The 26,363-nt window shown below is 39.3% G+C and overlaps 1 protein-coding gene across 4 annotated transcripts in view; it reads left to right on the forward strand.

The window, feature by feature from the left end:
• Positions 1-26,106, forward strand: part of SPAST (spastin) — a 92,669-nt gene extending 66,563 nt beyond the window's left edge. For all 4 annotated transcript variants that reach the window (XM_003908483.3, XM_003908484.3, XM_017947418.2 and 1 more), the window contains 8 exons: positions 8,531-8,606; positions 8,842-8,933; positions 9,078-9,157; positions 13,870-13,912; positions 15,296-15,375; positions 16,928-16,998; positions 19,173-19,213; positions 22,854-26,106. In XM_003908483.3, coding sequence (XP_003908532.1) covers positions 8,531-8,606; positions 8,842-8,933; positions 9,078-9,157; positions 13,870-13,912; positions 15,296-15,375; positions 16,928-16,998; positions 19,173-19,213; positions 22,854-22,976 — 606 coding nt within the window. In that variant the 3' untranslated portion in view covers positions 22,977-26,106. The remainder of the gene's footprint in view (positions 1-8,530; positions 8,607-8,841; positions 8,934-9,077; positions 9,158-13,869; positions 13,913-15,295; positions 15,376-16,927; positions 16,999-19,172; positions 19,214-22,853) is intronic.
• The last annotated feature ends 257 nt before the right edge of the window (positions 26,107-26,363 follow it).

The raw sequence follows: 26,363 nt of genomic DNA on the forward strand, positions 1-26,363 counted from the left end.
GGCTATGAGGGAAAGTGTATGTTGCGTGCCTCCCTCCTAGCTTCTGGTGGCTTTCTGGCAATCTTTTGCATTCCTTGGCTTGTAGATACATCCCTCTCATCTCTGTCTTTATCTTCATGAGGCATTCTCCCTGTATCTGTCTCTGTAACCAAATTTCCTCTGTGGATTAGGGCCCACCCTAATGATCTGTTTAAGTTTGTCATCAGCAGCAATTCTATGTCCAAATAAGGTCACATTCATAGGTACTAGGGATAGGACTTCACCACGTTTTTGGAGAACACAGTTCAACCCATTAACAAATACTGTCACTTTCCACTTAAGCTTCAAGTAAAGTGGATTTTATCTCAAGGAGCCACCAGATATGAACACAGATCTGATGGCATAAACTGAGTATTTCTGACCTTCTGATTCTGATCTAAAATATGACACAAGATTTTCCCTGTTTTAATTTTTTAACTTTTTTGTTTTAATAGAGACAGGGTCTCGCTATGTTGCCAGGCTACTTTCGAATTCCTGGGCTTAAGCAGTCCTCCTGCCTTGGACTCCCAAAGTGCTGGAATTACACATGTGAGCCACCACACCTGGCCAGTAGATTTTCCCTGTTTTGTTTTGATTGTTTATAATTTAGTTTTCTTTTTCCATTCACCCTCCGCTGACCCTATAGTATTATTCAAACAAGTGCTCAGTCTAGTTTTGGGGTAGGGCAAGCATAATTACAGTGCTTAAAGAGAGTAATTTGTCTGGTGTGCAGAACTGGTGTGTAAATATAACTGATGCACTGCAAAACTATGAAGTAGTTTCTGTCAGACCTTACACTGCTTTGTCTTTCTCCGTCTCTCCCTTTCTCTTGGTTGCCCCCTCCTCCTCCCAAAGATACCTTAGTCTCTGTTTGCCTTTATCAAAACCTTTATGATTGGCCGGGCACAATGGCCCATGCCTATAATCCTAGCATTTTGGGAGGCCAAGGCAGGAAGATCACCTGAGCCCAGAAGTTTGAGACCAGCCTGGGCAACATGGTGAAACCTCATCTCTACAAAAAATAAAAAGTTTAGCCAGGCGTGGTGGCATGCACCTGTAGTCCCACTACTCGGGAAGCTGAGGTGAGAGGATCTCTTGAGCCTGAGAGTTTGAGGCTGCAGTGAACTGTGATCATGCCACTGCACTCCAGCCTGAGTGACAGTATGAGACCCTGTCTCAAAGAAACAAAACAAGGGGGGCATGGTGGCTCACTCCTGTAATCCCAGTACTTTGGGAGACTGAGGCAGGAGGATTACTTGAGGCCAGGAGTTTGATACCACCCTAGGCAACATAGTGAGACCCCCATCTCTACAAAAAATAAAAAATTTAGCTGGACGTGCCAGTGAATACCTGTGGTCCCAGTGACTCAGGAGGCTGAGGTGGGAGGATCACTTGGGTCGAGGAAGTTGAGGCTGCAGTGAGCCACGATCATGCCAGTGCATTCCAACCTGGGCGTCAGAGTAAGATCACGTCTCAAAAACAAAACAAAACGAACTTTTATGGTTGGAAGTGTTTTGGCAAAAATACTTAAACTGAAATGTGAATCTCTGATGAAAGAACATGTTACCTGTAAAAGTTTGAAGTGTTGGCATTTGTTGCACCAAAATCCAGAGGTGAGGCCAGGCGCAGTGGCTCACGCCTGTAATACCAGCACTTTGGGAGGCCAAGGTGGGCAGATGCCTGAGGTCAGGAGTTCAAAACCAGCCCAGCCAACATCGCAAAACCCCATCTCTACTAAAAATACAAAAATTAGCCAGGCTTGGTGGCATGCGCCTGTAATCCCAGCTACTCGGGAGGCTGAGACACGAGAATCACTTGAACCCAGGAGGCGGAGGTTGCAGTGAGCCAAGATGGCACCACTGCACTCCAGCCTGGGCAACTGAGTGGGACTCTATCTCAAAAAAAAAAAAAAAAAAAGATCCAGAGGTGAATCCAGAGGTCATCACTACATGATATCCAGATAGCCTCTTTCCATGAGAGTCTCAAAGGATAACTTTGCTATCTATAGTTTTGCAGAGAAAGCAACTTGATTTTATCAGTACACCAAGAGCAGATCTATGTCTTTGGAACAGACGTGAGATCAGAATTGTCTAGCTGCTATGAACAGCATGCTCTCTGCCTGTAACTATAGACATGTATGGGAAACTTATTTGTAAGGTTGTATAATGAGCTGTGAGTTAAAGGCAAACTTGACATGTTGACCATAGTTGTTATGGCATTGGACTAAAGTAGCCTCCCTCCATCACTATGATAGAGATAGCCTTGGTGTTAGACCCATAGTTTTTGAAGTCTATTTGCTAAGACTCCCTCTTCTTTAGACAGTTCTTCAAATATTGTTATGCTTTTTCCTGTGGTGGGATTCCTCTTCATGGAGTTTCCTTTCTCAGTAACACTATCTTGTGGTTAATTTGTACTTATTCTTCAGATACCAGCGGAAATGTTACAACCTTCCCTGACCCTCCAAACTATTCCCCCTTATTATTCTCCTAGCACCACTTGCACCTCATTTGTCATACTCATTGGAGTTGAAATTCATATTCATTGATAGGATTATTTTAATTGTATCTGATATCACTGTCACCTCCACTAGAAGATGGTCTCCATGCAGGCAGAGACTATCACCACGTGTTCTTCACTTCCATTTTCAGTTGGCAGTGAGTAGGTACAAATAAATATTTGTGGAATAATCATATGAGGTATAGATACTATTCTCATACCTCTATTTTATTAAGTAGGAAATTACAGAGAAGTTCAGTGATCTGTCCAGGATCTCATAACCAGGAAGTGGGAAACTAGGATTTGAGCTCCAGTGAGTGTGGTCTTTCATTAAAAATATTACAGCAACCATTCTCTCTTTCTTTTTTTTTTTTTTTTTGAGATGGAGTCTTGCTCGTCGCCAGGCTGGAGTGCAGTGGCGTAATCTTGGCTCACTGCAGCCTCCGCCTCCTGGGTTCAAGCAATTCCTCTGCCTTAGCCTGCCGAGTAACTGGGACTACAGCCACCACACCTGGCTAATTTTTGTATTTTAGTAGAGATGGGGTTTCACCATGTCAGCCAGGATGGTCTCTATCTCCTGACCTCGTGATCCACCCGCATGTACCTCTCAAAGTGCTGGACTATAGGCATGAGCCACCACACCTGGCCTACAGCAACCATTCTCTTTTATCCATACTTGTTTCAAGAGTACTCTGTTTCATCTTCATGTTTCTGGAAACAACATAGCATTCATGACCTTAACCCCCAATTCTGATACTGCCTGAATATCTTGAAGCAAGTTTACTTTTAAGAAAGTTGGGCCGGGCGTGGTGGCTCAAGCCTGTAATCCCAGCACTTTGGGAGGCCGAGACGGACGGATCACGAGGTCAGGAGATCGAGACCATCCTGGCTAACACGGTGAAACCCTGTCTCTACTGAAAAAACACAAAAAACTAGCCGGGTGAGGTGGCGGGCGCCTGTAGTCCCAGCTACTCGGGAGGCTGAAGCAGGAGAATGGCATGAACCTGGGAGGGGGAGCTTGCAGTGAGCTGAGATCCGGCTACTGCACTCCAGCCTGGGCGACAGAGCGAGACTCCGTCTCAAAAAAAAAAAAAAAAAGAAAGTTGAGGCTGGGTGTAGTGGCTCATGCCTGTAATCCCAGCACCTTGGGATGCCAAGGCGGGTGGATCACTTGAGCACAGGAGTTCAAGACCAGGCTGGGCAACATGGCGAAACCCTGTCTCTACCAGAAATACAAGAAATTAGTCAGGCGTGGTGGTGTGTACCTGTGGTCCCAGCTACTTGGGAGACTGAAGTGGGAGGATTTCTTGAGCCTGGGAGGTAGAGTTTGCTATGAGCCGAAAGATTATGCCACTGCACTCCAGCCTGGGTGACAGAGTGAGATCCCATCTCAAAAAAAAAAAAAAAGTAAAGAAAAAGAAAATTGAAATGTCTAGTCTATCATTTTGGCAGTTCTAGCTAATACAATTTTTTCCTTATGTCTAACTGAAATCTGCTTTTTCTAATTTTTACATACTTGATTTAACAAAACTCTAGTTTTTGTTTTTTGTTTTTTATGAGACAGCCTTTCAAATATATAGGAACTTAATGTTATATCCGCTTCCCCGCAGCCCCCAGAATAGTCATTATTTTAGTTGTCTTTCTGTGGTCTCATGCCAGTTTGTCAGTATGCCTAGATAAGAACTGAATATTTTACCTCAGATGTGACCTGATTTTGAAGACTTAAAAAGGAAGCATTGTGCCGGGCGCAGTGGCTCATACCTGTAATCCCAGCACTTTGGGAGGCTGAGGTGGGCGGGTCACCTGAGGTCAGGAGTTTGAGACCAGCCTTATCAACATGGAGAAACCCTATCTCTACTAAAAATACAAAAGATGAGCCAGGCATTGTGGCACATGCCTGTAATCCCAGCTACTCGGGAGGCTGAGGCAGGAGAATTCGCTTGAACCCAGGAGGCGGAGGTTGCAGTGAGCCGAGATTGCACCATTCGATTCCAGCCTGGGAAACAAGAGTGAAACGCCGTCTCAAAAAAAAAAAAAAAAAAAAGCATTGTCTAATGTTATATAGATGTTCCGTCTCATGATATATCCTGAGAAAGCTTTTGGGAGGAACTGCATCATAGTCATGGACAACATTTGTGTTATTAAAATATCTAGATTATTTTCCACAAAAAATCAGTTACATATGTATCTTAACATGTATTGTTGTTTAACCTTGTTTATTGAATAACTTATGTGTAGAAAAGTATTTATAGCATAAGTATACAGCTCAGTGGATTACCACAAAGCAAATATACTTTCAAAATCGCCACCAAGAAATAAATTGTTTGTTACCTGTGGCCCTGAAATCCCTCCAGGCACTCCACCATCTTTATCCACTCCTCTCAAAACCACTATGCTAACATCATAGACAAAGCTAACATGCCTTTGAGCTTTATATAAATCTAATGATGTAGGATTTTGTGTGTATGTGTATTTGGCTTCTTTCATCAGAATTATATTTATGAGATTTATCCGGATTGTTGCATGTAGTTGTAGTTGTGCTTTTTTACACAAATAGATTTAGTTTTTACGTTTTTCTTTTTTTTTTTTTTTTTTTTTTGAGACGGAGTCTCGCTCTGTCGCCCAGGCTGGAGTACAGTGGCGCGATCTCGGCTCACTGCAAGCTCCACCTCCCGGGCTCACGCCATTCTCCCGCCTCAGCCTCCGAGTAGCTGGGACTACAGGCGCCCGCCACCACGCCCGGCTAGTTTTTTGTATTTTTAGTAGAGACGGGGTTTCACCATGTTAGCCAGGATGGTCTCGATCTCCTGACCTCGTGATCCACCCGCCTCGGCCTCCCAAAGTGCTGGGATTACAGGCTTGAGCCACCGCGCCCGGCCTACGTTTTTCTTATATGTTCAAACTGTTAATTAATCTGCTTGTCTATTATTAAAAAAAAAAATTCACATAGTTCTAGCCAGTTTACAGTGTTTTTCCACACGGTCTTCAAAATGTAAAGTTTGGTCTTCAGTGCATCAGTATGCTGCTAGATTTAAAAACTAGGAAAAAAAAATCAGAGAAGTTAATAATATTAACTGTCACCTCCACTAGAAGATGGTCTCCATGTGGGCAGTAATATTTATCTTGTATTATCTCTGCTAAGTAAAATCTTTTGTAAGTTTCTTTAAATATTTTAATAAACCATAGTACTTAAAATGTTCTCATCCGGGCACGGTGGCTCAAGCCTGTAATCCCAGCACTTTGGGAGGCCGAGACGGGCGGATCACGAGGTCAGGAGATCGAGACCATCCTGGCTGACACGGTGAAACCCCGTCTCTACTAAAAAATACAAAAATCTAGCCGGGCGAGGTGGCGGGTGCCTGTAGTCCCAGCTACTCAGGAGGCTGAGGCAGGAGAATGGCGTAAACCCGGGAGGCGGAGCTTGCAGTGAGCTGAGATCTGGCCACTGCACTCCAGCCTGGGCGACAGAGCGAGACTCCGTCTCAAAAAAAAAAAAAAAAAAAAAAAAAGTTCTCAATTTTCTAAAGTAGTTAAAAGTAACTATAAAATGGCACCTATTTTCCTGATCACATTTTACTTCCTATGTGAAATTTTACAAGCCATTATTCTATTTATTTATTTACTTACTTACTTATTTTTTGAGACAGGGTCTTGTTCTGTTGCCCAGGCTGGAGTACAGTGGCATGACCATGGCTCGCTGCAGCCTCAACCTCCTGGGCTCAAGTGATCTTCCCACCTTAGCATCCCAAGTAGCTGGGACTACAGGCATGTGCCACCATGCCCAGCTAATTTTTAAAAACTTTGGAGGCCCAGATGCGGTGGCTCACGCCTATAATCCCAGCACTTTGGGAGGCCGAGGCGGGCGAATCACAAGGTCAGGAGTTCGAGACCATCCTGGCTAACATGGTTAAACCCTGTCTCTACTAAAAGTACAAAAAATTAGCGGGGTGTGGTGGCAGGCGCCTGTAGTCCCAGTTACTCAGGAGGCTGAGGCAGGAGAGTTGCTTGAACCTGGGAGGCAGAGATTGCAGTGAGCCGAGACTCCATCTCAAAAAAAAAAAAAAAATTTTTTTTTTGGGCGACAAGGTGTCACTGTGTTGCCAGGGCTGGTCTCAAACTTGTGGGCTCAAATGATCCTCCCATTTCAGCCTCCCAAAGTGCTAGTAGATTACAGGCATGAGTCACTGTGCCTGGTCTTCAAGTTGTTATTAAAGCATGTTTACCCACATTATGCACATGGTATAATGGAAAGTATTGACGTGGAAGTTAGGAGATAGGGATTCTAGGCTAGCTTTTTCTTTTTTTGAGACAAGGTCTCACTTTTACGCCGCAGGCTGAAGTGCAGTGGTGCGATCTCGGCTCACTACAACCTCCGCGTCTTGGGTTCAAGCAATTCTTCCACTTCAGCCTCCCGAGTAGCTGGGATTACAGGCATGCACCACCACGCCCAGCTAATTTTTGTATTTTTAGTAGACACAGGGTTTCACCATGTTGGCCAGGCTGGTCTCGAACTGCTGACCTCAGGTGATCCACCCACCTTGGCCTCCCAAAGTGCTGGGATTACAGGCATGAGCCACCGTGCCCGGCCTCTAGCATAACTTTTATATCCTGAATTGGCCTTAAGAAAGTATCACTTTAGGCCTGTTTCATCTGTAAAATGTTAATGTCATAAGAGATGATCTTTTGAGATTTCTTTCAGCTCTGAGAATTTTTATTTTTATTTTTTTTATGTGAGACAGTCTTGCTCTGTCGCCCAGGCTGTAGTGCAGTGGTGCGATCTCGGCTCGCTGCAAACTCTGCCTCCCAGGTTCACGCCATTCTCCTGCCTCAGCCTCCCAAGTAGCTGGGAGTACAGATGCCCGCCACCTCGCCTGGCTGATTTTTTGTATTTTTAGTAGAGACAGGGTTTCATTGTGTTAGCCAGGATGGTCTCCATCTCCTGACCTTGTGATCTGCCTGCATTGGCCTCCCAAAGTGCTGAGATTACAGGTGTGAGCCACCACGCCCAGCCTAGAATATTTGTTTTGATTATTCTAAATCTGGTGACATTTCTTTTGTTTTTAGTTAAATCTTCAATAAAAATAATAAATGCCACCTAGAGGACAGAAAAATTTTTACTGTAGATTATCACAGACCTCATGACTCTTTCATTACTTTGGTGCATAAAATGGCCTTTGTATGGTGTCAGCACCTGGGAGTGTCTCAAGGGGTGTTCACTGACCTTCTGGACTATCTGGAAATATTTCGATATTTACTGGCTGGGCGCCGTGGCTCATGCCTGTAATTCCAGCACTTTGGGAGGCCAAGTTTAGGTGGATCACTTGAGGTCAGGCATTTGAGATCAGCCTGGCCAATATGGTAAAACCCCATCTCTACTAAAAATACAAAAATTGGCGAGACATGGTGGTGGGCACCTGTAATCCCAGCTACCTGAGATGCTGAGGGATGAGAATCACTTGAACCCAGGAGGCAAAAGTTACAGTGAACCAAGATTGCACCACTGTACTCCTTACTGGGCTATAGAGCAAAACTCTGTCTCAAAAAAAAAAAAGAAAGAAATGTTGATATTTATGTGTGAATGACTTTTCACGATGTTCTTAATAGAGAAAGTTTTGTTTAGGAGAGCACATTCCAACTTACTTGCTTCTGTAAATATACCCTGTAATCTAGGGATTAAAGAATATGTACAGTGTCTTTTTTCTCTTCCCTCGTCTTCCCCTTTTCTCACTAGTTATATCCTTGATCGAATAGCTATTTCATTTTCACGTCTTAGGAATGCAGGGTGAAGCAAAACAGATGAATTTTTAAAGCACTTACCAGGCTGTATGAAATCACGGTCTATTGTCTAAAATTGTAAGGAATGGTTCAGTAATACTGTCCCCTTTCTCAAACCAAATCTTTGGTTGTTTTAAGGAAGGGAAATTAAATTCCTGTGTGCTAGATTTTCAACATAAAATTTAAAAAACTGGAATAATGTTGCATTTTATGTGTATAACAATATAATGCCTTGTTTTAGGTGGGAGAAGGAGAGAAATTGGTGAGGGCTCTTTTTGCTGTGGCTCGAGAACTTCAGCCTTCTATAATTTTTATAGGTAAGAACATATTTTCCAACTAAGTTGACTATTTGTGAAATTTCCCTTTCCAAATAGGAAAGATATGATTGGAAACATTATTCAGAAGGAAGAAGTTTTAAAGAAGGGCAAGCTTAAAGACTGTCTAATGAATTTAATAGGACCCACTATATTATTAAGTAGTAAACTAGATTAATCTCAGATGATTCACATAGCTTGGTCTTTAATTAAAGTCTCATACTTGTATTTCCTCTAGATGAAGTTGATAGCCTTTTGTGTGAAAGAAGAGAAGGGGAGCACGATGCTAGTAGACGCCTAAAAACTGAATTTCTAATAGAATTTGATGGTGTAAGTGTTGATTATGATATTTTTAATGTGGCAGCATTTTCGTATATATATTTTCCTATTGAATGGCCAATGTTAAAATTACAAATATCTTTATATTTGTTATTACTTTTCTAAATGAATTGAAAAAAGATTTTTTGCTTGTAGGTACAGTCTGCTGGAGATGACAGAGTACTTGTAATGGGTGCAACTAATAGGCCACAAGAGCTTGACGAGGCTGTTCTCAGGTAGGGAGATTTATATGGAAATACATGCATTTATTACAGACAGTATATACTCATGTGTCCATCTTACATATTATTTCCTTACTCTCAGTTTTAAGACTAAATTCACTATTTTCCTCCAATACTATCCTCTAGCCTCTTGTTACCAACTACATAAGGATTTTGAGGTCAACTGCTTGATATCAGGAGAATTAGTCTAGTAAAGGTTTAGTTATGGTTTTAGGTAAATTGATCAGTTCTTCTGGGTTGCATTAAATTATCTTTACACTTCAGAATTGATTCTTACCCTCTTTTATTGGGCTTCATGAGAAGATGATCAAAGCAGGGTTCATGGAAAATGTGTTTTCTGTTCTTGTGTGTTTGAGCCAGTTTATTCCCTTCGTACTGGAAGGACGGTTTGGCTCAGCATAAAATTCTTGGGCATCCTTTCCCAAGGAATTTACAATATTGCCCCATTGTTTCTAGGATTGGCTGTAGTAGTATAAAAGTCTGAATCCAAATTGATTTTTTCAAATTTGTAAATTAACTTGATTTTTTTCTCTCTTTACTGGATGGATTATGTGATTATATTGCACCCAGGTAGTGAGCATAGTGTACAGTAGGTAGTTTTTCAACTCACACCTCACTCCTTTCTTCCCCCATGTAGTAGTCCACAGTGTGTATTTGTTCCCATGTTTATGTCCATGTGTACTCAATTTTTGGCTCCCACTTACGAGAACATGAGCTATTTGGTTTACTGTTCCTGCGTTAATTGGCTTAGTATTAAGGCCTCCAGCTCCATCCATGTTGCTGCAAAGGATATTATTTCATTCTTTTTTATGGCTGCATAGTATTCCATGGTGTGTATGTACCACATTTTCTTTATCCAGTCCACCATTGATGGACACTTAGATTGATTCTATGTCTGCTGTCGTGAATAGTGCAGCAATAAACATGAAATGCATGTCTTTCTGGTATAATGATCTATTTTCCTTTGAGTACATACCCAGTAATGGGATTGCAGGGTCAAAGGTAGATCTGTTTTATGTTTTTTGAGAAATCTTCAAACTACTTTCTACAATGACTGAACTGTACATTCCCACCAACAATACATATGCTCCACAGTCTTACCAACGTCTGTTATTTTTTTACTTTTTCCCGCAATCTCTAGACAATATGGGATGTTTTTTGCCGTTTTATTAATAGCTATTCTGACTGGTGTGAGATATCTCATTTTGGTTTTGATTTGCATTTTTCTGATGGTTAGTGATGATGAGCATTTTTTCATGTTTGTTGTCCCCTCATATGTCTTTTGAGAAGTGTCTGTTCATTTCCTTTGTACCCATTTTTTAACAGGGTTGTCTGTTTTTAGCTTGTTCAGTTGTTTGAATTCCTTATAGATTCTGGATATCAGACTATTGTTGGATGCAATGCTGTAGGTTGTCTGTTTACTCTGTTGATGGTTCTTTTTGCTGTGCAGAAGCTCTTTAGTTTAATTAGGCCCCACTTGTCAATTTTTATTTTTGTTGCAATTGCATTTGGGGACTTAGCCAGTTTTATTCTAACATTTTTATACTTTGAGATCTTACATTTAAATCTTCAATCCACCTTGAGTTAATTTTTGTATATGGTGAAAAGTAAGGGTCCAGTTTCATTTTTCTACATATGGCTAGCCAGTAATCCCCACGCCATTTATTGAGTAGGGAGTCCTTTCCCCATTGCTTGTTTTTGTCAGCTTTATCAAAGATCAGATGGTTACAGGTATGTGGCTTTATTTCTCAGTTTTCTATCCTGTTCCTTTGGCCCGTGGGTCTTATACCAGAATTACGCTGTTTGGGCTGCTGTATAGTTTAGTTTAAAGTCAGGTAATGTGATACTTACAGCTTTGTTCTTTTTGCTTAGGATTTCTTTGTCTATTTGGACTTGTGTTTTTATATGAATTTTAGAATAATTTTTTTCTAATTTTGTGAAAAATAACATTGATAGTTTGATAGAAATAGCATTGAATCTGTAAATTGCTTTGGGCAGTATGGTCGTTTTACGACCAGAGAAATCAGGCAAGAGAAGGAAACAAAAGGCATCCAAATAGGAAAAGAAGTCGTCATTCTCTCTTCACTGGCAATATGATTCTATACTTTGAAAACCCTAAAAATTCCATCAAAAGGCTACTAGAACTGATAAATGATTTTACCCCAAGGTTCAGGATACAAAATTGGTGTACAAAAAGTTAGTACCGTTTCTATACGGTAATAATGTCCAGGCTAAGAATCAAATCAAGAACACAATCTCATTTACAATAGCCACAAAGAAAAGGAAATACCGGCCGGGCACGGTGGCTCACGCCTGTAATCCCAGTACTTTGGGAGGCTGAGGCAGGTGGATCTCCTGAGGTCAGGAGTTCAAGACCAGCCTGACCAACATGGTGAAACCCTGTCTCTACTAAAAATACAAAAAATTAGCCAGGCATGGTGGTGGGTGCCTGTAATCCCAGCTACTCAGGAGGCTGAGGAAGGAGAATCGCTTGAAACCAGGAGGCACAGGTTGCAGTGAGCCGAGATCATGCCACTGCACTGCAGCCTGGGTGCGACAGAGCAAGAATCCATCTCCAAAATTAAAAAAGTAATAATAATAAAAAAAGAAAATGAAATACCTAGGAATACAGCTGATGACGGAGGTGAAAGAACGTGTACAAGGAGAACTGTAAACAGCACTGCTAAAATAAATCAGAGATGACACAAATAAATGGAAAAACACTCCATGCTCATGGATTGGAAGAATAAATATCGTTAAAATGGGAAATTTATTTTAAATGGTATCTTAATTTTTTTCCCTAGTTCATTTTTCTGTTTTCTTTTGCACATAAATTATTTGTTATGTTGCATCCTTTTGTTTTCCCTATCTGTAATTTTCTTCTTAATCCTTTTAAACTCTTAGGTCTTTTTGCAATTTTCTTGTTAATCCTTTTAAACTCTTAGGTCTTTTTGTTTTGTTCTGTTTTCCCAAGCCTGTTGCCTTTATTTCTTACTGGGTTAGTATCTAATCTCCTTTGTGCTGTATCTTTTCTAACTCTTCTTTCCTTGGTGGTTTTTTATTCATTACTTTCCTGACCTCTGTTATTCTACTTTTCATCTTCTGTTTTATTTCTTTGAGCATCTATACGTTATTTCCGTAAGCTCTTACATTTCACTGGGCTCTTGTTTCATAGAAAACAATTTTTTGGGGAGGGCGGATCACTTGAGGCCAGGAGTTCGAGACCAGCCTGGCCAACATAGCACAACACTGTCTCTGCTAAAAATATAAAACATTAGCTGGGTGTGGTTACACACACCTGTAATCCCAGCTACTCAGGAGGCTAAGAATCGCTTGAACCCGGGAGGCAGAGGTTGCAGTGAGCCAAGACTGCGGCACTTTACTCCAGCCTGGGGGACAGAGCAAGGCTCTGTCTCAAAAAAAAAAAAAAAGAAAAAAGAAAACGGTTCTTTGGTTGGGCATCATGGTGGGTCACACCTGGAATCCCAGCTCCCAGCACTTCGGGAGGCCAGATCACTTGAGGCCAGGAATTCCAGACCAGCCTCACCAACATGGCAAAACTCCATATCTATAAAAAAACTTAAGGATAAAAAAATAAAAATTTTTTAAAATTATTTTATTTCATGGAAAGATATTTGGTCATAATTTTAATTTGCTCTATGGCAAAATCTTCTCATGCATGTTCTTCATTTTATCTAGTTTATGTTTGTTGTGTTTTGTTTGCTCTTTTTGGGGGCAGGTTTTTTTTTGTTTGTTTGTTTAATGAGCTCTGTCCTGGTTTTTTCTTTTTGCTTATTTTTTTTCTTTGAATAAAAGAGTTTTCTTGGAAAACCTAGTTTTGGAAGGATATTGTAGGGGAAGGGATAGGTATCTTGAGTAGTCCATGTATACTCTAAACTAACATGCAGCCTCCCTCACTTACAGTGAAGCCCTACCTAATAATGAAGTATATGTGTGTGTAAATAAGAGATAGGGTTGATTTATTCTTCTACTAAAAAATATTGGTCACTGCAAGACATTGCCTTCCCACCAGACTGTTAGATGCCTTCTTATAAAGATAATTCGTCTTAGAGTTTCTTTGTTCAGTCTCACCTTCCTTGCCATTCCTATGCTATCAGTTAGGGTTTGCATGGTCTGCAGAGCCAGGCCAATATGCTTGTTTAAATGTGGAGGGATTGGCTTTATTATAACCCTTTAGGGTGTGCTATCTCTTTTGGGGAGGAAAACTGTATTCTGACAGTCATGTCCATGATCTTCAGCAGCAGATCCTTTGTGTGTCTTCCTTTGTCAGTGTAATTTTCACTGCCCTAGGCAGTTCACCTTTATGTATTTTAGTTCCGTAAATATTACCTAGTTTGTTGATGAAGTGTACGTTTCTGTTTCTATTATCCTTGCTGATTTTAGTTTTTTTCAGATTCAAGAAGATAGGAGATCTACTTATATCAGATATTTTGTTTGTTTTAAAGCATTACTGCTATTAAAAACATATACATACATAAATGATTAATTCTAACAATACCAAATTAAGGATTTTTAAACATTAACTAGAGTTTTAAAAGAGTAACAAAAATATTTTTACATTGATAACTACCAAAATGCATTCCAATGCCTTGAATATTATATTTTAAAAGCTTTTTCCTGTCATTTGCTGCTTCAGCTTTAAATTCAAAATTATATTTCTAAAAGTGCTGGATTTTTTTTTTTAGGCGTTTCATCAAACGGGTATATGTGTCTTTACCAAATGAGGAGGTATGTATCTGTGTTTGAATTTTTTTTTTTTTTAAAGCAGAAACAAGAACTGCCATCTTGACAATATTAAGTCTTCCAATCCATGGTACAGCTAGTTTGGAAAACAGTTTAGTGGTTTCTTAAAAAGATATACATAAGCTTACTGTCAGACCCAGCAATTTCACTCCTAAGAATTTACCCAAGAGAAACAAAAATGTATGTCCACACAAAGACTTGTACAAGAATTTTTATAGCAGCAGTATCAATAATAGCCAGCACTACAAATGATCTAAAATGTTCATTTTGGTGAATAAACAAATGTGGTATATTCATTTAATGGATACTGTTATCCATTATACATGCTGCATACTCACTTCATATATTAAGTTTTATGAATGAAACTCCAAAACATTGTAAATGAAAGAAGCAAGATGATATATGTCGCATATCATATGATTCTGTTTATATGCAGAAAAGGTAAATTTATTTATTTATTTTTATTTATGTATTTATTTTGAGACAGAGTCTTGCTCTGTTGTTTAGGCTGGAGTGCAGTGGCGTGATCTTGGCTCACTGCAGCCTTCACCTCCCGGGTTCAAGTGATTCTCCTGCCTCAGCCTCCTGAGTAGCTGGGACTACAGGCATGTGCCTGGCTAATTTTTTGTATTTTTAGTAGAGATGGGTTTCACTGTGTTAGCCAGGATGGTCTTGATCTCCTGACCTTGTGATCCGCCTGCCTCAGCCTCCCAAAGTGCTGGGATTACAGGCGTGAGTCACCGCGCCCGGCCAGAAAGTGCAAATTTCTAGAAACATAAAGCAGATCAATGGGTTGTCAGGGTGAGAGTTGGGAATGAGGATTAACTGCAAACAGGTATGAGTGAACTAAAAAGTGTTCTAAAACTGGATTGTGGTGATGGTTAAACAATTATATAAATGTATTAAAAGTAATTGAATTATACACTTAAAATGGGTGAAATTCATAGTAGATGAATTCATACCTCTGTAAAACTGTTTTTTTTTTTTTGCAGAAGAATATTTATTGCTATGTTTTTATCCAGGTGTGGTGGCTCACACCCATAATGCCAGCATTTTGGGAGGTTGAGGTGAGAGGATCGCTTGAGCCAGGAATTCAAGACCAGCCTGGGTGGCATAGGGAGACCCTGTCTCTACAAATACTTTTTTAGAAATTAACCGGGCATGGTGGCACGTGCCTTTGATCCCACTTACTCGGGAGGCTGAGATGGGAGGATTGCTCAAACCCAGGATGTTGAGGCTATAGTGAGCTATGATTGTGCCCTGCACTGCAACCTGGGTAACAGAACAAGACCCTGTCTCAAAATAAAAAAAGAATCATTAATTCTGATATGAAATTAGACTGAATGATCATTTTTTAATATTTTGCAGACAAGACTACTTTTGCTTAAAAATCTGTTATGTAAACAAGGAAGTCCATTGACCCAAAAAGAACTAGCACAACTTGCTAGGTGAGTAATTTGGATTTGGTTTATCTCACAGCTTTTATTTATTTTTTTGTAAATAATTATTTTTTTAGTTATTTAAAGTGATCTTAAGTATGAAATGAGTAATTCATTTACAGAAGACTTTTTGTCTCATCCTCTACCTCCTTTGCCTTTTTCTTACGTCTTATTCTTATATATATGTGGAATCCAAATTTCACTTACTGTGTCCTCTGCAAGATATGACCTAAATATCTAATGATGATAGTATATTCTTTTTATAAATTTATTTAAACCTGTAAGTGGTATTAAAGTAATTTAAACATTTACACCCTGGGCAACATGGTGAAACCCCATCTCTATAAAAAATAAAATGAGTCAGGAATGGTGGTACACACCTGTAGTCCCAGCTACTTGGGAGGTTGAGGTGGGAGGATCGCTTCAGCCCAGGCGGTGGAGGTTGAGTGACAGAGTGAGACCCTGTTCAAAAAAACTTTTAACATTTCATATTGCTCACACTAACACGGATTTTTTATATAAACTTGTTCTTTGCATTATGCTGAATAGTTTTCAGCTATTTCAATAATTTTAATTATTTGATAATTTTAATAATTTTAATTTCAGCTATTTGAATAATCTTAAACTTTATGAACAGTGTGAAGTAGAAACTGAGTATAGGAGATGCGCTCATGAATTTTATTCCCTGAAAAATGTCATAAAGTAATTTAAAGTATTCAACGAGTATGTGAGTATGGAATGATTTTAACAAGAACTCTGAGTTCCCAGATACCTATAACCAAAGAACAAATTACTTGGAAATACCTTCTACTCCAGACCTTTCTGTCTATCCCCATATTTAAAGAAATGTACATTGATTGTCCCTTACCCCATCAATAGAGTATTCTTTGCCAAGATAAACACTAATTAGAGAAGTAATTGTGTTTATGTGTCAGTTGGCCACCAGTAGTTTATAGATGTTACCTTTCCAGGTGACATGTTTACAATTTAATGAAGCCTCTGGAGATAGTATGCCTTAATCTAAAGGAATGGTTCTAATGATTAAAATTTGAGGCATTACAGGGAAACAGCAGTATACTATTTTGTTTATTTTCAGCAAATGGGCCTTTCTGTTCCCTTAAAATCAAACCTCCTAACTATGGGTTTGCTGACAAAGGGAAACTAGTTTTTACCCTCTTATTATATGGAGATTTAAATCTGCAGAGATGAACATAATTTGCTGTTTGGCCAGGTGAGGTGGCTCACGCCTGTAATCCCAGTACTTGGGGAGGCTGTGGCAGGTGGATCACCTGAGGTCAGGAGTTCGAGACCAGCGTGACCAACATGGTGAAACGCCATCTATACTAAATACAAAAAAAAAAAATTAGCCAGGTGTGGTGGTGCATGCCTATAATCCCAGCTACCTGGGAGGTTGAGGCAGGAGAATCACTTGAACCCAGGAGGTGGAGGTTGCGGTGAGCCAAGATCATGCCATTGCACTCCAGCCTGGGCAACAAGAGCAAAACTCCGTCTCAAAAAAAAAAAGGGAAATAATTTGCTGTTTCTTCCTTCTCTTCCTCAGAATGACTGATGGATACTCAGGAAGTGACCTAACAGCTTTGGCAAAAGATGCAGCACTGGGTCCTATCCGAGGTAGGTATACAAGAGCTTGAAACATTTAGAACTATTTATTACACCACCTTAGAAGTTTAAGAAGTCCAAAAAACTCTGCCAAGAGTTTTTTTTTTTTTCTTTTGGAGAAAGGGTCTCACTCTGTTGCCCAGGCGGTAGTGCAGTGACACAATCGTGGTTCACTGCAGCCTTGAACCCCCCAGGCTCAGGTGATTCTCCCACCCAGCCTTCCCAGTAGCTGGGACTGCAGGCATGCACCATCATGCCTGGATCATTATTTTATTTTTTTTTCTTTGTAGAGACAGGGTTTCACTTGCCCAAGCTGGTCTTGAACTCCTGGGCTCCAGTGAGCAGCCTGCCTTGGCCTCCCAAAGTGCTGGGATTACAGGCGTGAGCCACCATGCCCTGCCTTAAAATTAAAACCATTCTTAGCTCACAGATCATTCAAAAACAGTCTGTGAGCTAGTGGACTATGACCCCTGTTCTAGGCAAGAGGTTTCACTTCTTGATAGTAAGTAAGCAGCAGAAAACTCAAAAAGAAAACTTTAAACAAAAAAGAATAATGTAAGGAAAATGTTGTTACCTGTTTTCTGACTCTTTTCAATATTGTGACATCATTTGAAATTAATGTGTCTAAAAGAAATTATATAAGAGAAGTTTATGTCTTTTGAGGAATTACAGCAAAATATTTATTGCTATGTTTTTATTCAACTTACTTGGTTGATGCCGAAATACCACGACTGATTCTTTTTAGGTTAGGTTAGGATAAACTCACATAGGTATTTTCAGCTACATTTCCACAGCCAGCATGGGTAGTGAATGGTTGATGCTCTCAGATTATTAGCTGTGATGATAAAATAATCATAATAGCTGTATCCCTTTTCTCTCATTCAAGAAAGTACAATTGAATGTAGTTGTATGAGAAAGATGTTATCATAGTGTCCACTGTAATTTGCATTAAAAGCCTACATTATACAAAACCTTTTTGTTTTACTGGTTAAAAATTACCAGTAACACCTCCCGTAGTGAAATAGGGTACTGATTAAGAACTGCTACTTTGCAAAATAAAAAATGTAGCCTTGAGAGTATTTTGAAACTCTGGATAAACAAATTTTCTTGCTGCCGGAGCTTAAATCTTGTTCAAATAGTGGATTCAGAAACAGTAGCTAATGCATAAATCAGTTGTATTTTCTTAGAACATTTTGGCTATTCTAAGGTAGACAAAATTTGGGTTTAAAAAGATTCGCATCCATTAAAGTACAGAAAATGGCTGAGTGCAGTGGCTCATGCCTATAATCCCAGCACTTCGGGAGGCCAAGGTGGGAGGATTGCATGGGCCTAATAGTTTGAGACTAGACTGGGCAACGTAGGGAGATCCTGTCTCTACAAAAAAATATAGTAAGTTAACCAGGCCTGTTGGCATGTGCCTGTAATCCCAGCTACTCGGAAGGCTGAAGTAGGAGGGCCACTTGAGCCTGGAAGGTCCAGGCAGCACTAAATCATGGTCATGCCGCTGCACTCCAGCCTGGGTGGGTAGCAGAGTGAGGTGCTGTCTTAAACAGTAAATAAATAGTCCAGGCACGGTGGCTCACACCTGTAATCCCAGCACTTTGGGAGGCCAAGATGAGTGGATCATGAGGTCAGGAGTTTGAGATCAGGCTTGGCCAATATGGTGAAACCGCATCTCTACTGAAAGTACAAAAATTAGCCAGGTGTGGTTGCGCGTGCCTGTAATCCCAGCTACTCAGGAGGCTGAGGCAGGAGAATCTCTTGAATCTGGGAGGCAAGGTTGCATTAAGCCGAGCACTGCAGCCTGGGCAACAAGGCAAGACTCTGTCTCAAAAAAAAAAAAAAGAAAAGAAAAGTACATAAAGTATAGAGTAAAAACAAAAAAGACTAATGCATTTTGTAAAGAACAAGTTGCATTCCTTTAAGTTCCCTTTCAGATTTGTAAACTATTGTTTTTGGCAATATGCAAGAAATTGAACACTTTCCAGTTATTCCTAAGAAGGAATATTCTCCTCTAAGCATTTATAAATTGTATGTGCTCTCAAAGTTAACATGTGTCTCTTTCTTTTAATACAATGATTTGTACTGAATAGATACATTTAGATCATTGTACTTGGTTTTGCCCTTCAACAATTTAAACTGCAAAATCTATATATTTTTAAGTGCCTGACTTTTATATTTTACAGAACTAAAACCAGAACAGGTGAAGAATATGTCTGCCAGTGAGGTATAGTATTTTACAATATTTTCTTTGTTTTGGTCCTCTGTATTGTAGGACATATACATATGAGTGTGTGGGTGTGTATTTTTTTTTTTTTTTTTTTTTTTTGAGACACAGGGTCTTGCTCTGTTCCCAGGCTGGAGTGCGGTGGTGCAATCATGGCTGACTGTAGCCTTCACCTCTTGATCTCAAGCAGTCCTCTTGTCTCAAACTTGTTGGTAGCTGGGATTACAGGCAAGTGCCACAACACCCCACTAATTTTTAAATTTCCTGTAGAGATGGGGTCTTTCCCTGTTGCCCAGGGTGGCCTCAGACTCTTGGCCTCAAGTAATCCTCCTGCCTCAGCCTCTCAGAGTGCCTGGGACTAATTTTTTTAATGGATTTTTCTAGTTGATTAGAAGCTAGAAAAAATGAACTTTGCTTCATTTCAAAATATGGAAACCTATGAAATAGTCTCAGTCAAATTTTTTTTGGTAATGGACAAAACATATATACATAGTCATTAAGTCATTTTCTATCAAACCATATTATGTAAAGACCAAACAGAAGAAAATTATGGGACAGGTGTGGTGGCTCATGCCTGTAATCCCATCACTTTGGGAGGCCGAGGTGGGCAGATCACTTGAGGTCAGGAGTTCAAGACCAGCCTGGCCAACGTGGCAAAACCCTGTCTCTATCAAAAATAGAAAAAAATTAGCTGGGCATGGTGGCACGTGTCTATGGTCCTGGCTACTTGGGAGGCTGAGGCAGGAGAATCACTTGAACTTGGGAGGCAGAGGTTGCAGTGAGCCAAGATTGCACCATTGCACTCTAGCCTGGGTGACAGAGTGAGACCCTGTCTCAAAAAAAAAAAAAAAAAGGAAAAAACAAATTATATGAAACTTGTGGGGTTTTACACATTATAAAAATAACCTGTAACTATAGGTTAATCCTTTAATAACGTTCTATTTTGTTTTTTAATCTTTTTTTTTTTTAATTTGTTTCTTTTTTTTTGAGAAGGACTCTTGCTCTGTCGCCCAGGCTGGAGTGCAGTGGCACGATCTTGGCTCACTGCAGCCTCCACCTCCCAGGTTCAAGCGATTTTCCTGCCTCAGCCTCCTTCCTGCGTAGCTGGGATTACAGGCATGGGCCACCATGCTCGGCTAATTTTTTTTTTTTTTTTTTTTGGTATTTTTAGTAGAGATGGGGTTTCACCATGTTGGCCAGGTGGGTCTTGAACTCCTGACCTCAGGTGATACAGACGTGAGCCACCGTGCCTGGCCAGTTTATTACCGTTTCTTAATATGGAAGACCCCCTTATGAGACACTGAAGCATTTCATTTGAAAAAAGTTGCATGTAAAATATAAAACTGGGTATACAGAATGGTCATAACTATGTGAGCAGACTTTTGAAATCAGGCTTTAATTACAGTCAGCCTTTTCTATCCGTGGATTCTGCATTCATGGATTCAACCAACTGCAGATCAAAAATATTTGGGGGAAAAAAAGCATCTGTGTTGAACATGCACACTTTTATTCTTGTTATTATTCCCTTAACAATATAGTACAAAAGCTATTTATATTGCATTTACATTGTATTAAATGTTACAAGTAATCTAGAGATGATTTAAAGTATACAGGAGGATTGCGTAGGTTGTATGCAAATACTGCACCATTTTATATAAGGGACTTTAAGTGTTTGCAGATTTTGCTGTCTATGGGGGAACCAATTTCCCAGAGATACCAAGGGACAGCTGTATATTTGTAACTTATTTTTTTATTTCCCTGATTTTAGCAACTGTTGAGGGGACAGTGAACTTAACATAGATAATGAGTGTATTCGGGAGTACATTTTGGAGGTTTTTTTTTTTTTTCAGGCTTTTAGTCACCTGTCAGATGAGGCATCATACTGGATTTTTTTTTTTTTTTAAGAAAGCTTTTAGGTTTTTTTTTTTTTTTTTTTTTTTGTGAGACGGAGTCTTGCTCTGTTGCCAGGCTGGAGTGGAAGGCAGTGGTGGGATCTCGGCTCACTGCAACCTCCGCCTACTGGGTTCAAGTGACTCTCCTGCCTCAGCCTCCTGAGTAGCTGGGACTACAGGTGTGTGCCACCACGCCCACCTAATTTTTTTTTTTTTTTTTTGTATTTTTAGTAGAGATGGAGTTTCACCATGTTGGCCAGGATGGTCTCAATCTCCTGACCTCGGGATCCCCCCACCTCAGCCTCCCAAAGTGCTGGGGATTACAGGCATGAGCCACCACGCCCAGCTGAAAGCTTTTGGCTTTCTAACTTATTTTATTTTATTTCATTTATTTTTATTTTTATTTTCATTTTATTTTTTGGGACAGTGTCTTGCTTGGTTGCCCAGGCTGGAGTGCAGTGGTGCAATCATGGCTCACTGCACCTTCCAGCTTCTGGGCTCAAGCAATCCTCCTGCTCAGCCAAGCAGCTGGGATTACAGGCACCCGCCTGGCTAATTTTTGTATGTTTAATGGAGACAGGGTTTCACCATGTTGGCCAGGCTGGTCTCGAACTCCTGACCTCAAGTGATCCACCCGCCTCGGCCTCCCAAAGTGCTGGGATTACAGGTGTGAGCCACCATGCTTGGCCGAAATTTTTATTTATTTTTCTATTACCTGGACTCTGTGAACCTATCCATTTTGCCTTTTAAAAATACTTAGGAGCCGGGCGCGGTGGCTCAAGCCTGTAATCCCAGCACTTTGGGAGGCCGAGGCGGGTGGATCACAAGGTCAGGAGATCGAGACTATCCTGGCTAACATGGTGAAACCCCGTCTCTACTAAAAATACAAAAAACTAGCCGGGCGCGGTAGCGGGCGCCTGTAGTCCCAGCTACTTGGGAGGCTGAGGCGGGAGAATGGCGTGAACCCGGGGGGCGGAGCTTGCAGTGAGCCGAGATCGCGCCAGTGCACTCCAGCCTGGGAGACACAGTGAGACTCCGTCTCAAAAAAAATAAAAAATAAAAAAATAAAAAATAAAAATACTTAGGTGTAAATATAGATATTCATTAACTCATTGTTTTAATCTATATTTCCAAAGGCAATTTAAAAGATCAGAAAATAAGACCAAATTCATATAAAAATGCATACTTTAGGCTGGGCACAGTGGCTCACATCTGTAATCCCAGCACTTTTGGAGGCCAAGGCGGGCAGCTCACCTGAGGTTAGGAGTTCAGGACCAACCTGGCCACCATGGCAAAACCCTGTCTCTACTAGTAAATACAAAAATTAGCTGGGCATGGTGGCATGCACCTGTAATCCCAGCTATTCGGGAGGCTGAGACAGAAGAATTGCTTGAACGTGGGAGGCAGAGGTTGCACATCTGAGTGGTGAAATTGTGATTCTTTTTTTATCTTTGTCTATATTTTGTGAACTTTTCTATAATGAGTGTTTTGTTTTTATATTGGAAAAATATTATGCTTTCAAATGTTAATCCTATGAAACTAAACACAAGTAATAAATATATTAGTATAGCATTTATTAAGGTTTCTTGTACATAGAAAATATATTTAAATGGCTGACATGATTTTCTAAGAATACATACTTTTATTTTTTATAACAAACAGCAGCATCATTACTTTAATCCATCATTTCGTTTACCACTATATACCTGTTCATCATATGTATTGTCATGTGCTTTTTAAAAATCTAGATGAGAAATATTCGATTATCTGATTTCACTGAATCCTTGAAAAAAATAAAACGCAGCGTCAGCCCTCAAACTTTAGAAGCATACATTCGTTGGAACAAGGACTTCGGAGATACCACCGTTTAAGGAAATACCTTTGTAAACCTGCAGAACATTTTACTTAACAAAAGAGGAAACACAAGATCTTCAATGAACAGTCATCAGCTACAGAAACAGCCTAAGTTTACAGGACTTTTTAGAGTCTTACATATTTGTGCACCAAACTTGAAGATGAACCAGAAAACAAACTTAAACAAAATATACAATGCAAATGGAATTTTTTGTTGTTTAAGGCCTTGCCTTGATGGTCACAGTTATCCCAATGGACACTGTAAGAGCACAACAAAAACTGATTCTGGTCTTCTTTACCAATATAATCATCATGTAAATAATAATTTGTATATTGTGTTGCAGATGAAAGTATTCCAGAGACAGTGAATGGTAGAAGACACAAGAACATGTGGTTGGTTGTCTTCTGATGTTTTTTCTTAAAATAGTAATTTCTCTTACTTTTCTTTCCTACTGTTGTCTTAACTACGGGTGATTGGAATGCCAAACACTCTTTATTTTCTTTTTTCTTTTTATAAATTCAGTGTGCCAAATTAAACCTTTTTCTTAAGTAACTGTAATAGCAAAAAGTTTATTTTGAGAGTTTCTTCTTCATAAATCTACAGACGTTAAACAATTGTTGTGTTCTTTTTACCTTTTATTTTTCTATTACCTTGCTACCAAACAGTTTAGATAGCAATATAATAGCAACAAAGCAAATCTGGTAGAACAGAGAAGGTTTGAAGGTTTGAGTTACTCTGTCATATAACATGTAGATCAGTCCTCATGTGACCTGCAGTATTTTTTTTTCCTAATGTATTTGTCAGAAATCTATTGTAGACTGTTAACTTCTTCCTAATGGAATTTATTTTCTGCAAGAATTATTCTGATATTTAAGAGAGCCAATTTTAACTGCTGTGAAAATGTTTCCAGTGCAAGAGAAGGGAAATACTAGGAACTTATAAGACATTTCTAATTTATTGCTTATTACTTTCTTAATGTTTACAGGATAATTATAAGCAAGTGGAACTACCATCTTTTATTCTTAATAATAAAAATCCCTTCAATGAAACTTTAAAAAAACTGAATTTTTATACATGGCATACATTTTTCTAGGTTCCTTCTGCTTGCTTTATTAACTCAAAAGTTCTAGTTCTAGTCTGTTGATCTGCCTTTTGTTCTCCCAAAATGTACAGTAATTCTGTTTCTTGTTTGTATAAATATGCCTGGATTTTCATTATAAAAATGTCATTGTAGGGAGTAGAGACTCATATCATGGCCTTTTAAATATTGTAATAAAGGCAAATAGATATTTGCCCTTAGTTTACTGGTTAAAAGTTTGTTTACAGAACTTTTCTCTGGTGCTTAAATGATGCTATGTAAAATGTCATGGGTGGAAAGAATATTTGTAATAGTAACAAAAATTTTTCATTTAGGAAAGATTTCTTAGGTTTTGAAATAATACATTAAGATAAAAAACTTGCCCCTACTAGGTAAGAACTTTATAATGAAGACATATATTCTTCTTAAATTTACTCTTGCTCTTGTTAAAGATTTGTTTGAATATAGAAGATGCATGAATCTGGTTTTTCTTTTTTGAGACGGAGTTTTGCTCTTGTTGCCCAGACTGGAGTGTAATGGCACAATCTCAACTAACTGCAACCTCCGCCTCCAGGGTTCAAGCAATTCTCCTGCCTCAGCCTCCCGAGTAGCTGGAATTACAGGCATGTGCCACCACCCCAGCTAATTTTGTATTTTTAGTAGAGACGGGGTTTCTCCATGTTGGTCAGGCTGGTCTTGCACTCCTGACCTCAGGTGATCCGCCCACCTAGCCTCCCAAAGTGCTGGGATTACAGGCATGAGCCACCATGCCCGGCCAGAAGAGGCATGATTTTTTAGGATCATATGCTGTTTGTAGCCATAAAGTAAATCATGTCTCTTCTAATCATGATTTTGGAACTCCCTGAATAATAAAAATGAGAGCTGAGATAAATAGGGGAAAAAAAATTTGTTTTAAGCCAGAGCTATGCGTATTTTAGGTGATGCATAGTATCCTCTTAAGGTCTCAAACATTACAACATCAATTACAAAATATTGATAATGAAAGGTAGTAATGAAATATATGTGATTAAAAGAATTGAGAAGTTCTAAATTAAGACATTTCAGTTAAGCTCATAAAATTTCATTGTTTTCATTTAAAAGGGGATTAACGTTATTGATACTTGGATAACTGGCAAATCATATTAAAGGACTATGTGGTTCCAGCTCAACTTTTAATATATTATCTCCTTTAAAATTATCATGATTATAATTCTATTGGGAAAGGCTTTTAGGTAACAAAGATTTCAAATGTTAAAAGAGATAAAAGTCTTAAACATTGAGTCAGAAAATCATTGCTGTATAGAAATTGCTTTCCTGATCAAGTCTGAACTTCAGCTAGTGCTAGAGAATTATTTTCTATGACTTAACTCTAACCAAGTTTTATTTTAAGCTGTTTCTTTGATAGAAGGGCCATGAAAATAGAGTAATGATATAGTAGGAGATAAGGGATTGGTGTGGTCTTTTTTCAATAAAGATAGAAGTTGTTGAAGTTTTCTGAATTAATAATGACTTAGATTGTGACCTTTTAGATTGGGTGTTGAGCTCTGTGTTATATTACTTCCTAAAAGATAATGCTTAAACATTAAGCATTGGTGTGCTCTTCATGTTAATATGGCAGAGTTTTGTAAACTAAATTAAAACTTACTGATATATTGGACTTTGAGCCAAGGGAAGAATGAGTACTATCTTTCCAGGTATCTTAAGGGTAAAAGCTTATTCTAAGACAGTCTGTCCATTGAGAATATTAGATTTCTGACTTGCAAATATGTTTGTACTCCAGAAGAATTAGAGGAAAAGCAGATACTAGAATTCTAATTTAAGTACATACACAGCAGTCTTTGTTTATAGTGTAGAATTCTTTATATTTTGTACAAAAACTAATTCTTTTGGTAAAAATGAACCATTTACAGTTCGGTTTTGGACTCTGAGTCAAAGGATTTTCCTTTAAATGCTTGTCTCAATTTTAGTCTGGTCTTTTGTACTTTTCTTCAGAAGAAATGAATTAAAGGGTACAGTTGCATAAAGTGGGTTTTTATCCTAATGTATTGGAAATAAATGATAAACTTTATTTTGCCTTTACTTTTTTACTTTAAAACTTTTTGATATTTTAGGGGTTGCAGTCTGATAATGAAGGAGTTGTGTGTATTGGATTCTGTTAGTAACAATTATAAACTCTTAACAAAATTTAGAAAGCAGGCCAGGCGCGGTGGCTCAAGCCTGTAATCCCAGCACTTTGGGAGGCGGAGACGGGCAGATCACGAGGTCAGGAGATCGAGACGATCCTGGCTAACACAGTGAAACCCCGTCTCTACTAAAAAAATACAA

This window comes from Papio anubis, chromosome 14 (genome assembly GCF_008728515.1).
Source record: "Papio anubis isolate 15944 chromosome 14, Panubis1.0, whole genome shotgun sequence".
Classification (NCBI taxonomy): Eukaryota; Metazoa; Chordata; class Mammalia; order Primates; family Cercopithecidae; genus Papio; species Papio anubis.